We start from the raw sequence: 14,036 nt of genomic DNA on the forward strand, positions 1-14,036 counted from the left end.
ACCCTGCTTTGCTGGGTTCATGGGCATAACAGCAGACTTGGGATGAGGATAGCACAGACTCACACACAGCACAGACATCAAAGGGCCAAGCTACTGTCCCCTGAAGACAGTCCCCGACTCCTGATAGCAGCAATGATGGCTCAGAGAGGGACAATCCCTGCTCCAATTAGAAGCTCAAGCTGCACAAAGAGATAACTGGGGGCTGGCTCTGTGACTCTCAGCACGAAATTTCCATCCTGCTCTAGGCTTAGGCCTGGTCCTCCCCACAATGAAGACAATGGTGTTTTTGTCACAGCTGGTTTCAGAATATGGCACTCAGTGACTGAGCTGGCCAGAGCCCTCGTGAGGCCGGCAGAACTGTTTCCGCTCACCTTGTAACAAGTGGCAAACATCAGTGAGGGGCACTGCACCTCACTGGACCCTGCTTCTGGTGCAGTGTCATAATTCACTCAAGGGATCTGAGTCCTCAGAAGCACTGACCCTGGATGTCACAGTGTCAAGTCACCTGGGCACACGCACTCACATTGAACTCCTCACGGAAGCGCTTGCAGTCATCGGCTGAGCGCGCTCGGACCTCCTCCTCCAGGTGCTCCACCGGGATGGGGAAGTACTTCTTGGGACCTGATGGAGACCTGCTCAGCAGCATCACTCTCTGTTGCTCTGTGGGGTCAGAAGAAACAGGAGGGCACTTAACTCACTAGCCAGACTGACTGACAACATACCTAGTCCTCTCATCAGGCCGCCTGGAGCTAAGGGAATCAAACATCTGTCTTCTGACACCTTGGTCCTCTGCAAGCAATGGCAGTGCCCTTGCCCTTTCCCAGCACAGACACCAAACCTCCAACCCCACTCACCTGCCCACTCACGGCGGGCCTGTTCTTCCCCGCCCAGCCACTGCTCCTTCCACAAAGGCCTAAGGCACTTGTCATTGCAGTTTGGGGTGTCGGGTTTGGAACGTGAGAAATAATTATAGGGTCCTGGGTGCAAGCTCAGAACAAATTGGATCTGTTAGGCTCTGTGTCTCTCTTAGCCTCCTCTTCTTTGTAACAAATAGTTCTACTTCCTCAAACCTATAAACTCCAAATAAGAGAAGCCATCCTTGTTTAGGGGGGGAGCAGTGGGGCACTGCAAAAGAGAAGGGCAGGTTGCAGGCGGCGTTTGACAAATTGCTTCCACAAGTTCAGAGTGAGGTACAAGAAAAGTTAGGACCTGTGCTTGTCTTCCTGGGGAATGAGCTAATATTGACCAGGTCAACAGAATAACTTGGCTGTCACCCTTATGAAAGGTCCCATCCCCCTGCAGAGCCTGCTGGGGCCCAGCCAAGAGCTTCACTCTGAGGCTCCCTTCTCCCCGACATAGATAGTCAGCCAGCGTAAGTGTGGCTGGGTTTCCTTCTGTGCCCTCACCAGCCATGCCGCTCCCCCCCTGGGATGTACATGGGACATTCAGAGCAGAGAAAGGGACAGAAACCGGGCAGAGTGGGACTGGGGCCACTTCGTCATCTAACAAGGGGTATGAGTACCCCAAGCCCTGCAAAGTTACATCTTGGCTAGGTCTCTTGTTCCTGATTTTTACTTATTTTTTTATTTTTTGGTGTTACTGCGGTTTGAACTCAGGGCCTCATGCTTGCTGGGCTGGTGTGATTTTTAATTTTTAAAATTAATTATTTTGCAGTGCTGATATTCTTTTTATTATTTTGGCTTTGTTCTAAAATTCCATGTGAGGACTAGAGCTGTAGCTCAGTGGTAGAGCACTTGCTTAGCATGAGCAAGGCCCTGGGTTTGACCCCTAGAACTGCAAACAAGAAAAAAAACAGAGTCCATTTGACGTCTGACTGCATATGTGTGACCTCAAGCTATAGGAGCGTTAGAAACTGGATGGCAGGAAGCTCAGTCACCGGTGGGAGCCGGTGTGCTTTAATCACCTCCTCCATCACCTTAGTGTGGAGACGTGCTTGTACACGCTGGAATCGCACAGTTGGAAACGCCCCCTTACTGCGCTGTCCCCACACACAGATGTGGTCAGAGGGTCTGATCACAGAATGATTTTAAAGGCCTCACTGAAAAACATTGTATGTCAAAACCCTGAGAAAAGAACAGGACAGGATATGAACAGTCTCTCCAAAAAACCACAAACTGAAACATGTCAACATCCGTCTCACAATGGAGGGAAAAATGGTCTCCAAAGTAAAGTTTTGAAATACAGAAACTCTACGGTTATTTTCAAAAGGCCGCAGCACACGAGGAAGAGTGAGATGAAAGTCACAAGGCTGGAGGAATTTAACATTTAACATTTGCTTTAAATGCTAAGGAAAGAAAGAAACGCAATGTCTGTTGAGAGTCACTCAGCCCGAGGAGCCAGTGCCTGTACCTTGCTCTTCTAAGATCCCGTTGGGCATTTTCTTGTCGTTGCTGCTGACCACGGCTTTCCTCTGCTTCCTGAACCTGAGAGGCACAAGATGCATTAGGTCTCAGCACACCCAGACTTCCGGGGAGCCCCAAGCCCTCGTGCAGTGGTACCCACCAGGTGAGCCGGGAGAAGCTCTTTCTGCTGCTCATAGCTGAGCTGTGCTGGGGCCTGGCCGACTAACTGCACATCTGGGCCTCATGGGCCCACGCCCCACAGCCTCCAGCAGGCTCCATTTCCTCATCTGAGCGGGTTGGGGCAAGTCAACGCCTGGGGACACTCCTACCTGAAGAAGTAGGCGGCGAGGAGGAGCAAGAGGAGGCAGAGCAGCAAGGGCAGCAGCAGCCAGGTGAGCCGTGGCTGGGAGGCGCCGGGGGCTGGGGGGCCTGCGGATGGGTGGGAGAGAGGGCCCGTCAGGACCCCGTGCAGGGAGCAAGCATTCCCACTCCACACTGCACATTCCAGTGTGCAAAGCAGCCCCCTCCATCAGACCTTCCTGGACCCCAGAGCCCCACTCATAGTTCCCAAAGTAGCTCCACTATCCTGGTGTGCGGCAACCCCCCTGACCTGGGACTTAACAAATGAGCCATTTGTGCTGTTGCTGTGGACACTGGGAAGAGGAATGTGTGATGTGTCTTGTCCGAGGTCCCTGGAGAAGGCACACATAGGCAAGTTTCTCAGTGCTCTTGCTAGCTGGTTGCATCTTTCACTGAGCACCCGTGACTCTACAGCTCCCAGTAAGGCACAGGTGCAGGTACTGCTACTGTATCCTAGGGTGGCTGTGGGGCCTCATTGGCTGCTCCTGGGGCCTTTGGCTGGGGCAGGAGTTCGAGACAGAGGGAAGCAGCCTGGCCATGGAGCTGGGCACAGGCCTTGAGGGAAAAGTATGTCATGACATGACCTTCCAGGGTCTTGAGCTCCTTATTTCATCAGGTCCTATGTCAGAGGCATGTGGGAAGCCTGCTGTAGTACCACCTGCTCTTGCTCTTCATCCTGCATACCTGCCAGGTTGATCTTCCCCTGGACCCGGCATGGAGTGGGGGCCCAGGACTGTCCCTGTCACATGTGCCCAAATTCAAACAGGGACTGGTGACCTTGACCCTACTTGCTGCTGCTGGTCTGCTATGCTGGGCCCTTCCTCTCCACAAAGTCTCCACGATGCAGGAATGCAGAAAGCCTGCTCAGTCCCTCTCCTGTAGATTCAGAGGGGCTCTGTGTGCTTGGAGGCACAGGCCACACTCTGCTAGGAGAGAGAAGGCCTTCCCCTGGATGCCCCTCGAGGCCCAATTCTTTGAGTTCCAGAAACACCCCAAGCCCAGTGAGGGCTCCATGTACTTCCTCCGAAGAGCCAGCCTAGACCCTCGAGGATGCCCAGGGCATCTTGGGTGCTCTACAGCCCTGTCATCTTCCCACTCCCTCCCATCCGCACGTGTATTCTGAAGGCTGTGAGCCATAGGCCGGTGCCGTGATCCTGGCCTAGGAGGAGCTGGTTTTGACCATGTACAAGATCAGGTGCACAAGGCTGAGTGGCTGGGAGTGTCTGCCCTGGTCCCTCCCTCCAACCCAGCCTGTCCACTGCCCTCAGAGCCTCCCACAGAAGGGGCCTGACCTGAGACTCCCATACCTGTGCTTAAGAGAACCCCATCCTCCCCTGTCAGCCCAGCTGATGCAGAGCTGCCTGTTACCAAGAGGCAGCACTAAGCCAGCCCCACAGAGGGCCTGGCTCTTCCAAGTTCCCCTGACTCCATTGCTTCATGGCCAAAGGCCACCAGGAAGTGTGTGGGCAGTCCCCCTTCTCCCTTCTGAGAGCACTCACTGCCTTCTCCTGGAACACCACCATGGTGAAACTCCTCACTTCTGCATTGCCTAGAGGTCAGACTCTACTCTGCTTCTGCATGAGTGGTAACTATCCTGGCTGCCTCAGGGGGTCTGCTCGTTGGAGAGAGGGGCGTACTTGAGCCACAATGGCCCACCCCAGGGCCTGTCAGGCTTGTACCCATGCCTCCTGGAGTACAGGTTGCAGCAACAGACAGACATGGAAGCTTCTGTAGGAGGATGGGTTGAAGGACCCAAGCCCTAGAGAAGCAGTGCACGTAGGCAAAAGTGACAAGGACAATTGTTCCCCACTCTAGTTTCTGCCATTTGTCAGCAGCAGGAGCATCCAAGACAACAGGCTGGTGAAAACATGGAACGGAGAGCCCCCGCAGGATGGTGTCCCAGCCCACGGGGTCCTATGGCATAAGACGACAGCCTGTACTGCTCTTTCCTCCAACATTCCCAAGAAGGAACTCACATTTTTATGTAAAACTTTTCTAGTTTTTAAATATCAAAGTAATCCAATTTAAATGCAATTTTGAAAGACGGTGGGACTCTGCATGCTGGGTGGTGTCCCCTGGGTCCTGGCTGTACTCCACCTAGGGATGTGTTGGAGAGGACATGTCTGTTTTCATCCCATGCTCACATGGCTCGGGATGGGTGGGCAGAGGGTAGGGAGGCAGAGGGAGCTTCTGGGGGCTGAGCAGTCAACCTGGAGCAGGCTTCTGATGCACAAAGAGGTGTATGTGTCTGCTTGCAAATTTCACACACACACTCGCTGGCAGGTTGTTCACGTGTGTCTACATAGAATCTAGTTCTGAAAATGGAACATCTTTGGCTTGAGTATGAGGTGGGACCCAAAACTAGTGCTCCTACCACCTGCCTCCAGGAAGGACATCTGCTGTGTCAGAGGTACCCGTTCAGAGTGGGGCATCAGTCAGGCAGGAAAAGACCCTCAACCAGACCTGAAAAAACTCTGTGGGGGAGTGGCAATGGACCCCACCATCTAATGCAGGCATGCTCCATCTCTGGGGGCTTTGAGGGAGGCACAGTTGGGGTAAAGAAGGAAGAGAGGAGGGAAAGAAAGGAAGTGGGACACAGTGAGTATCTGTGCTCTGGGGCAGAGCTGAGGTGGCCCCTGGAGGACCCAGCTGTAAGTAGCAGCCACATCTCCTCCCTCTGGTACATTTTCCTGGTTTCATTCCATACAAGAGATTTAGGATAGAGGCCTGTTGAGAGAAGTTCCAAGTAGCACAAAAATGAAGAGTAAGTACGCTGAGCCAGCCCTTTCCCTCCTCTGACTGAAACAGTTAAAATCTAGTAGGTCTTTCCCGATGTTTCTCCGGTAAAGTCTCATTCACACATATGCAGGCTTGGAAAGCGAATGAACTTAGGACTCTCATTTCCTCTGGGATTTCCTGAATTTTAAGAAGTACTGTTATTTTACGAGCCATGAGAGAAGGAAAAAACAACACTAATTATAATTGTGAGGAGCCATCGATTTTAGGACACATCCCAATACAGCAATGTTACATACTTAAAAAACAAAAAACCCCAGATGCAACACTCTGTGACCTTTCTCATTTGATCCTGGAGTGTTTTTATGTCAAGTGTACTTCTTCTTTCTGTGCATTGGCCTCTTGGATTTCCACATTTTGGACAGACCAAGATTACATGTAGGCTGCTCCTGATTTGTTGCTGTGACACAATTCTGCATGTTGGGGATGTATAATCTTTGTGTGTCTCCCCAGTGTTTGTTCAGGGCAACTCCTAAAAGCGGACCTCTGTCTCCACGCACACATATAAAATTATAACAGAAATTACCAAACCGCCCTCCCTAAAGTGTGCAACTTCTAAGCTCCCCTATAGCATACGATGGAAGCAGTTCTGGGAAATCCTTCTCATTTCGTCAGTTTAATAGGTAAAGTCATAATACCATTTCATTTTGCCTTTCTCTAATTTTTAGGAGTTAGGTATCTTGTGATTAGTGAGATATAATTCATTTAGATATTTATATTTTGGGTGGTAATTTTTTTTTAACCATTTTCTCACTCTACTCTTTTACCTATTAATTTCTGGCCTTATTCTAGAAGATGGATAATAACATTTTTCTTCTATAATTTGTACATACTTACCTTTAAGTCCTTGTCTAAGAAAATGTGTCATGATGAATATCAATTCATTTTGTTCAATGAGCAAAGGAAACCTGTTAAAATGTCTTGGGTGATACTTTATACATCTTTCAAAGGAAGTTTTAAAGGGCCCTTCACAAAGCTGGGTCCCCCTCAGGGTTCTAGGCCCAAGGAGCCATTTGTACTCTGTAACCCAAGGCCTGCACTACTCCTGCTTGTGTGACAGTGGCTGTTGCTAAGTGTGCTGAGGCCCAGGAAGAGGCAGTAACAGTGAGTAAGTTTCACATTTGGTTCTGTTGTGGGTGCTGAGGTCACATGTCCATCCTCCTGCCTGTGACAAGTCACACTCCCTGTCCATGTCAGTATCACGAGCACATAACTTTTGTTTTCAAATGAACTAGAAAGCCACAGGCATGGAATGTGACATCACCACTGTGCCAAATGCGGGAGTCTTACAGGGCTCCAGTAGGTCCTGCCCCATGGTGGGGACCCGATGCTCGGCCTTTACCACTCCCAGAAGTGCACAGGTGCAGCTCGGCAATTTTCCAGGTGCCCTAAATGACCTGGTGACCAGTGCTGGAGAAGAAAGTCAGGACTTAAGCTTAAATATTTCACTGAATGGCCCCACAGCTCTCGAGCATCAGCCAGTGGTGACCAGCTTTACTACCTGGTTTAGGGACTTACTGTTCTCAGGGCAAGTCTGTTCCCAGGCCACAGGACACCACTGATGACCTGCACTGGAGAGCCCTCTGGCAGAGGTCTATGTGGAGAAGGCAGCTTATGTCAGCTGCAAGCTTGTGGTCTCTCTTCCTCATGGTTGTGAGTGTCCCTGGGGTGTCACCCTGGGGTGAAGAGGAAGCCAGGGACACTAGAGCTGCTTTCTCAGCTGGTGGAGTCCCACCTCTTTCTTCCTCTTAGGGCCATGCATGTGTTTGCAGGACATTTATCCATAGGTAGGAAATCAAGTCAAGCTGTTGACTGGGGTGGTCTTGAACCCTTGACCCAGCCTGAATGGAACTAACTTCCAATTGCTTTTCCATTTTTTTTTTTCAGTGCTGGGGACTGAACTCAGGGCCTTGCACTTGCCAGGCAAGTGCTCTTCCACTGAGCTAAATCCCCAACCCCTCCAACTGCTTTTCTAGCAAGCTTTTTTTGGGAGAGAGGTTGATAATTATTGTCTTCTTTAAGCCTCGTAAGGACCAAGCATGATGCTTAATTCTATGTGTCACGGCCCTTGCCTATGTCTGGCTGTGTCTGGGAGGATTTTCTGGATGAGATTAACATTTGAGTCCGTCAACTGAGTCAACAGATCCTGTCTCCTGATTGAGTAGGCCTCCTAAATCAGGTGAAGGACTGACTAGAACAAAAGGATGACCCCAGGTTTTCCTGCCTGACACTGGGACACCAGCTCTTCCTGGTCCCACGGCAGTCTGCTGGCTTTGGAATCACGCTGGGGCATTGCTGTGCAGACTTTGGACTTGCCAGATCTCAAAACTGCATGATCCATTTCCTTCTAATAAAAGTACATATTTATATCCCTGTATATATTTATGTTACAAATATGAAGTATTTCCATTCCTTATGACAAATATACAGCCATGTACTTCTATCTATATGTACCTTTTGGTTCTGTGACACCCTATTTGGGAAGTTATATGGTTTTTGTCCCCAAGTGTTGGGGGATGGAGCACATGGAGCTGGTGTGTGTGGGAGCAACAGGTGCCAGGCCCAGTGCAGAGGGAGGACCCGGCCCTTGCTGGTTGTAGGCTCATCCTGATGCCACCACCAGGGAGTAGAGAGGACTGTAGAAGGCTGCTCAGGGGATCACTGTCAACTTTTAGGGGACCCTGAACTCATCCCTACAGCTGGGCCTCTCTGTGTGAACCACCATCCATGAAAAAGATAATAAGGAAGACTGAAGAGTCAGTGCTCTGGGCAGCCAGAGACTGACCGATTAGGATTTCTGGGACACAGTCCCTGCTGATGATAGTGAAGGCCAAGTACAAGTACACTGTCCAGAGTAGGTATTCTTACCACCTCCACTTCACAGGTGGGGACTCAGAGGCACAGAGAGGCTCGGTAAATTCCTCAAGGTCAGTCAGCCAACAAGTGGTAGAGACTGAGTTTGAATCTGGGCAGTGTGAGTCAAGACGAGTCTCTCTTGCTTCTTTTCCTTTCTCCTCGCTTCTCTTCCTCCTCCCTTTAACTTTGCAGTATTTATTTTATTGAGATGAATTTACCTATCATAAAATGCCCCCATTTTAAAACATAAAATCGATTTTACACCTGTTTAGAAGCTACTAATTATAGAAGTATAGAAGTAGAGGTCTTCTGCATATCACTTTTCGTATGTGATAACACAATTAGCACTTCCACTAGAAACAGATGCGTTTTCAGGTGCGGAAGTTGCAAGATTTGACAGTATAAGAGGCACATACAATTGCTTTTTCTTCTGACACAGATCTCACTAAAGATGTCCCATGTTAAGTGCCTTTTATGGTCATTCCCCATCCCACCCCAATGCCAGGTGTCCATGCTTCACTTTCCCTCTCCAGGGTTTGTCTCTCTGGGTCTTTCCTATCGATGGAGTCCCATAGCCTGGGATCTTTGTGTCTAGCCTGTGTCACCAGGCTTATTTCGGAGGCGCCTTCATTTGTCATACGTGTTATCAGCATGCTTTTTTTCCCGCTCCTCTTTTTGCTTTAACTTTTATTTATTTATTTATTTAGTGTACTGGGGTTTGAACTCAAGGCTTTGTGCTTGCTAGGCAGGTGCTCTGCTGCTTGAGCCACACCCCAGCCCTTTTTGCTAGTTATTTTAAAGATGGGGGGTCTTGCTTTCTGCCCAGGCTGGCCTGGACCATGATCCACCTGTTTTAGGCTTCTCCCTGTTGCTGGGATGATAGGCATAAGCCACTATGCCCAGCTATTGGTTGAGATAGGGGTCTAGCTAACTTTTTGCTTGGGCTGGCCTTGAACTGCAATCCTCCCACTCTTTGCCTCCCAAGTAATTAAGGATTACAGAAGTGGGCCACTATTGCCTGGCTTTTTTTTTTTTTTAACTATAAGAAGCCAGGGACTAGAATAATAACCTCCACCTCTGCCTTGGGTACTTGTCCCTAACTTTCTCAAGCGATGACTAACTATTGACTGTAGCCCTGTCCACGTCCTAGACACTGTTCCCTCCTGGGCACTGTAACACACCTGAGACTGTTCCACTTGCATCTCTAAAAGCTTCCATTTTTGAAAAAAGAATCTTCACCTAGAATGCTAACAATTTTTAAGCACCTCCACATTGCTCTTCACCTCATCGCTGACCAATGTTTGTTCACTGCTGCTTTCAACAGGGTTCCACACTGTGTGATTTTTTTTTTGAGGGGGGGTTTGTTTGAAACAGGGTCTCGTGATGTAGCCCAGGCTGGCCCGGGACTCTCCATCTTCCTGCCTCAGCCTCCCAACTGCTGGGATTGTAGGCATATGCCACCATGTCTGGCAGTTTGGGAATATTTTAACCCATCCCACACCAAGGCTGGCACATGAGTTTGCCTCCTTGAGCTCGGTAAGCTTGGCTCCAGACAACCTGCTTCCCAGTCTACCCGATTATTACATGCACACTGAGAAAGTCAGCCAGCTGTTCTTCTCTACTGCTGTTATCACCCCCAGTCCTTTAGGGGAGGGGCGAGGGCAGTGGCAGGCACAGGTGAGCGAGGCGGGGGGTCCTCACCTGCCGTCGTGCTGGTCCAGTTGCTCTCTGTTGGGGTGGTCTCGTTGCCCTTGCCAGCTCTGGCAAGCGGCAAGCTAAAACCTGCCAGCAGGAGTGGACAGAAGGGCTCCATGGCAAACCTGCAAAGACACAGGGACAGGCTCAGAGACTTCATCCACTGCAGGCTTTCGGACACCACTACCACTGGACCGTGAGGACAAGGAAAGGAGATTTGAGCTCACTTCAGGTTTATAGGGAACCAAGAACTCTGCTGCTGTCAGGGGTGGTCACCACCTGACCAGGGTTGGGGGTATGTATGCGGTCAGAGGGGCCAGGCTCAGAGGCCCAGCCTTGCTGAAGGTTAGTCAGGGCAGAGTGGGCCCTGGAGCCAGAGCTCTGTCTCACCCACACCACCAGTGAGGAGGCATCAGGATCACTCAGCCCAGGCACCATCAGATCTGCCCCCTATTGCTGCAACCCCACCTCCCTTCCAAACCTGTGCTGTGGTCAAACTGCCTTACCCACCAGCAAGGACAGCGTTCTCCCTTCTGTTTCTTGGACCCTCCACTCTCTGCCATGTCAATCTTACTCCCTTCAAGGCCCAGCTCAGAAGTCCCCGGGGACTGGAATGCAGCCTCCTGGCTAGCTTTGAGGACTTTCCCTAACCTCAACAACACCAGTGCTCCTGGTCTAGCTTGGGCACCTTCCTTCAGGCCTTGTGTCTGACCGTGCTGGCATCTGAACTCTCAGGTAAAGCAGACGGCAGACCCCTCCTCTGAAGAGCTGGCCTGGCACTGCAAGGAGGGGGCTGAGTGTTCACTGGCTGTTGGGTGGACACATGGAGCAGACCCAACAGCTACTGGCTCAGCAGGAAAAGGGTCTTTCATGCTAGGGACCCAGTGTGGTCACCTCAGACGCCTGTCAGGTGCTCCACTTTGCCAAAACACCTTTGATCATCAGTAGAGGTGACAGTGACTGCTTGGTGGTCACCAAGAAAGCCTTGCTGAGGGCTCCTGGCCATGGAGGTGGGTGGTGGCACTTGCCCAGTGAGACTTGGTGCTCACAATGCAGACCTGTGATGGAGACATGGAGCCCCATCCATGGAACTCCAGGCACAGGCAGCCCAAGGCTCCATCCTGTTCCCACTGACAGCACTTTCCTGCAGAAAGCCATCCTGGAGGATGGGAATGGACAAGCTTCCAAATAGAGGCCACAAATACTCTCTCCTCAGTCTGTTCCAGTGACAAACACCAATGCACGTAAGTAGAAATGATGTCAGAATGAACACGAAAATCACTAATTGTCTTTGAGTAATCAGCACTATTAAGATGAAACAATTATGGTCACATTGTAACAAATGGCCCAGAACAATGAGACAGTGGCAACTGACACTGTCACGTCTTTCTTCTATTTCCAAAATATACATTTAGATTTATAGAGTGAGCCAAACACACACCTACTGTGTGCTGGGCTCTTTGCACAGACATATTTCACATGATTCCCTCAAAGGTTGAGGAGCTGAGGGCCCCGAGGAGTGAGGGTCTGGCCCACTCATGGTTTGGAGGAGCCAAGTGTGAACCCAGGACTGGAGGGGACATGAGCTGGAAAACCCACAATGCTGCCCAAGCCTGCTGAGACAGGCAGCTCTGCATACATCACCTTTCTTTTTAGAAATCTTTTATTGTATACAGCCATGATACTTTTAATACACTTGAGTATATTACAGAGTAATTGATTAGGAAGTACTAATTGGCTTCATACAACTCCAGAGATGCAGAATTCCTAGTTGAAACACTTTCCCTCGTCTCATGCACTAATTTGATAAACCTCCCCTTCAAATGCTCAGTGATCTAAGAGGAGGCCAACCCCCCCCCCCAGAAAGATAAAGATCATTTCGTTCCTCTATGAGACACCCTGTCTGCAAGACCTTGGCAGAGCCGCATTTCCTGATGTGACCAGCAGAGGGACTTCAAAACCTGTCCCACCATCTGCTGTCCCTTTATTGTTACACTTATACTCCGAAGGCCATGACAACTTGCCTGAGGACTCCTGATCACTCCTTCCCAATGGACTTACACGTAAGCACAGATACAATCTGTACAGAAATAAGGCTTGAAAAAGGAATTAAATCCATGCTCAATTTTAAGGATTGCATGCCTGCCTGCCAAAAGCTAAGTATGGAGGGCATAGAATGTGTGATCTCCAGAACTGAGATGATCAAAATAGTTTATTCCTAGCAAAGCAGACTTTATTTTTGCTCCCCGATGTGGGGAGCAGATTTTGAGAAGCCTATGAGAACTTGACACAAGCACAGTCGTGCTCAATGATCTACAGGCTGAGTTTGGCATGGCCCCAGCCGCAGAAGAGAGCGAGAGGCAAGATGCAGCACAGCTTGCTTTTCCTAAGTTGTTTACATTCAGAGAAGTAAAGAGCAGGTTTCTCTTGTTACAATGTCACGCTTCTCCCAGAGAAATGAATTGATTGGTTGGTGGCTTTTGAAGGGACTGCTGTTGACTGATGCAGCTGGCTGCTGCTGCTGAGTTATTCTAGAGATTAGAAGAAACATGGGACAGTGCAAGTCTGAGCACCGAGACTTTAAGACAGATTAAAGGAAACATGGGACAGTGCGAGTCTAAGGAAAGAGACTTTAAAGAATAGAAAAGAAGCAATTTTTAAAGAATAGTGAAGAAGTAAGGCCTTAAAGAATAGAGAAGAAAAGAAGTGAAGTAAAAAATGAGTCAATAAGAGTAAAAAATCAATGAGGCTGTTGTGCGTCTCCATCCAGGTGCCCAACACACCTGACCCCAACTTTCTGCATGTGTGTCTTCTATCATTTGTCCTTTCTGCATCCCCAGTTGCCCCCAGTTAGGTCAGGAGAACCAAGATCTCGAGAAAGCTCTAGAGACCCCTCAACATTCACCCATTTATCAATTTGATTAGAGATCTATCTGTTTATTCTATTACTGATTTTCTTTTTTCTTTTTTTCTTTTATTATTCATATGTGCATACAAGGCTTGGTTCATTTCTCCCCCCTGCCCCCGCCCCCTCCCTTACCACCCACTCCAGCCCCCTCCCTCTCCCCCCCACCCCCTCAATACCCAGCAGAAACTATTTTGCCCTTATCTCTAATTTTGTTGTAGAGAGAGTATAAGCAATAATAGGAAGGAACAAGGGGTTTTGCTGGTTGAGATAAGGATAGCTATACAGGGCATTGACTCACATTGATTTCCTGTGCATGGGTGTTACCTTCTAGGTTAATTCTTTTTAATCTAACCTTTTCTCTAGTTCCTGGTCCCCTTTTCCTATTGGCCTCAGTTGCTTTAAGGTATCTGCTTTAGTTTCTCTGCATTAAGGGCAACAAATGCTAGCTAGTTTTTTAGGTGTCTTACCTATCCTCACCCCTCCCTTGTGTGCTCTCGCTTTTATCATGTGCTCATAGTCCAATCCCCTTGTTGTGTTTGCCCTTGATCTAATGTCCACATATGAGGGAGAACATACGATTTTTGGTCTTTTGGGCCAGGCTAACCTCACTCAGAATGATGTTCTCCAATTCCATCCATTTACCAGCGAATGATAACATTTCGTTCTTCTTCATGGCTGCATAAAATTCCATTGTGTATAGATACCACATTTTCTTAATCCATTCGTCAGTGCTGGGGCATCTTGGCTGTTTCCATAACTTGGCTATTGTGAATAGTGCCGCAATAAACATGGATGTGCAGGTGCCTGTGGAGTAACAGTCTTTTGGGTATATCCCCAAGAGTGGTATTGCTGGATCAAATGGTAGATCGATGTCCAGCTTTTTAAGTAGCCTCCAAATTTTTTTCCAGAGTGGTTGTACTAGTTTACATTCCCACCAACAGTGTAAGAGGGTTCCTTTTTCCCCGCCTCCTCGCCAACACCTGTTGTTGGTGGTGTTGCTGATGATGGCTATTCTAACAGGGGTGAGGTGGAATCTTAGTGTGGTTTTAATTTGCATT

General features: G+C 49.2%; 1 protein-coding gene across 5 annotated transcripts in view; it reads right to left on the minus strand.

Annotated features, from left to right (window-relative positions):
* The window catches only part of Ptpre (protein tyrosine phosphatase receptor type E), a 153,286-nt gene that overhangs the window by 31,490 nt on the left and 107,760 nt on the right, over positions 1-14,036 (minus strand). For 4 of the 5 annotated variants that reach the window (XM_074078051.1, XM_074078053.1, XM_074078052.1 and 1 more), the window contains 4 exons: positions 10,077-10,195; positions 2,693-2,792; positions 2,371-2,444; positions 524-660 (listed from right to left, as the gene is read on the minus strand). In XM_074078051.1, coding sequence (XP_073934152.1) covers positions 524-660; positions 2,371-2,444; positions 2,693-2,792; positions 10,077-10,188 — 423 coding nt within the window. In that variant the 5' untranslated portion in view covers positions 10,189-10,195. Of the gene's footprint in view, positions 1-523; positions 661-2,370; positions 2,445-2,523; positions 2,656-2,692; positions 2,793-10,076; positions 10,196-14,036 lie in introns of those variants that run through there. The other variant, XM_020167334.2, reaches the window with a different exon arrangement.

Source organism: Castor canadensis, chromosome 7 (genome assembly GCF_047511655.1).
Source record: "Castor canadensis chromosome 7, mCasCan1.hap1v2, whole genome shotgun sequence".
NCBI classification, from domain to species: Eukaryota; Metazoa; Chordata; class Mammalia; order Rodentia; family Castoridae; genus Castor; species Castor canadensis.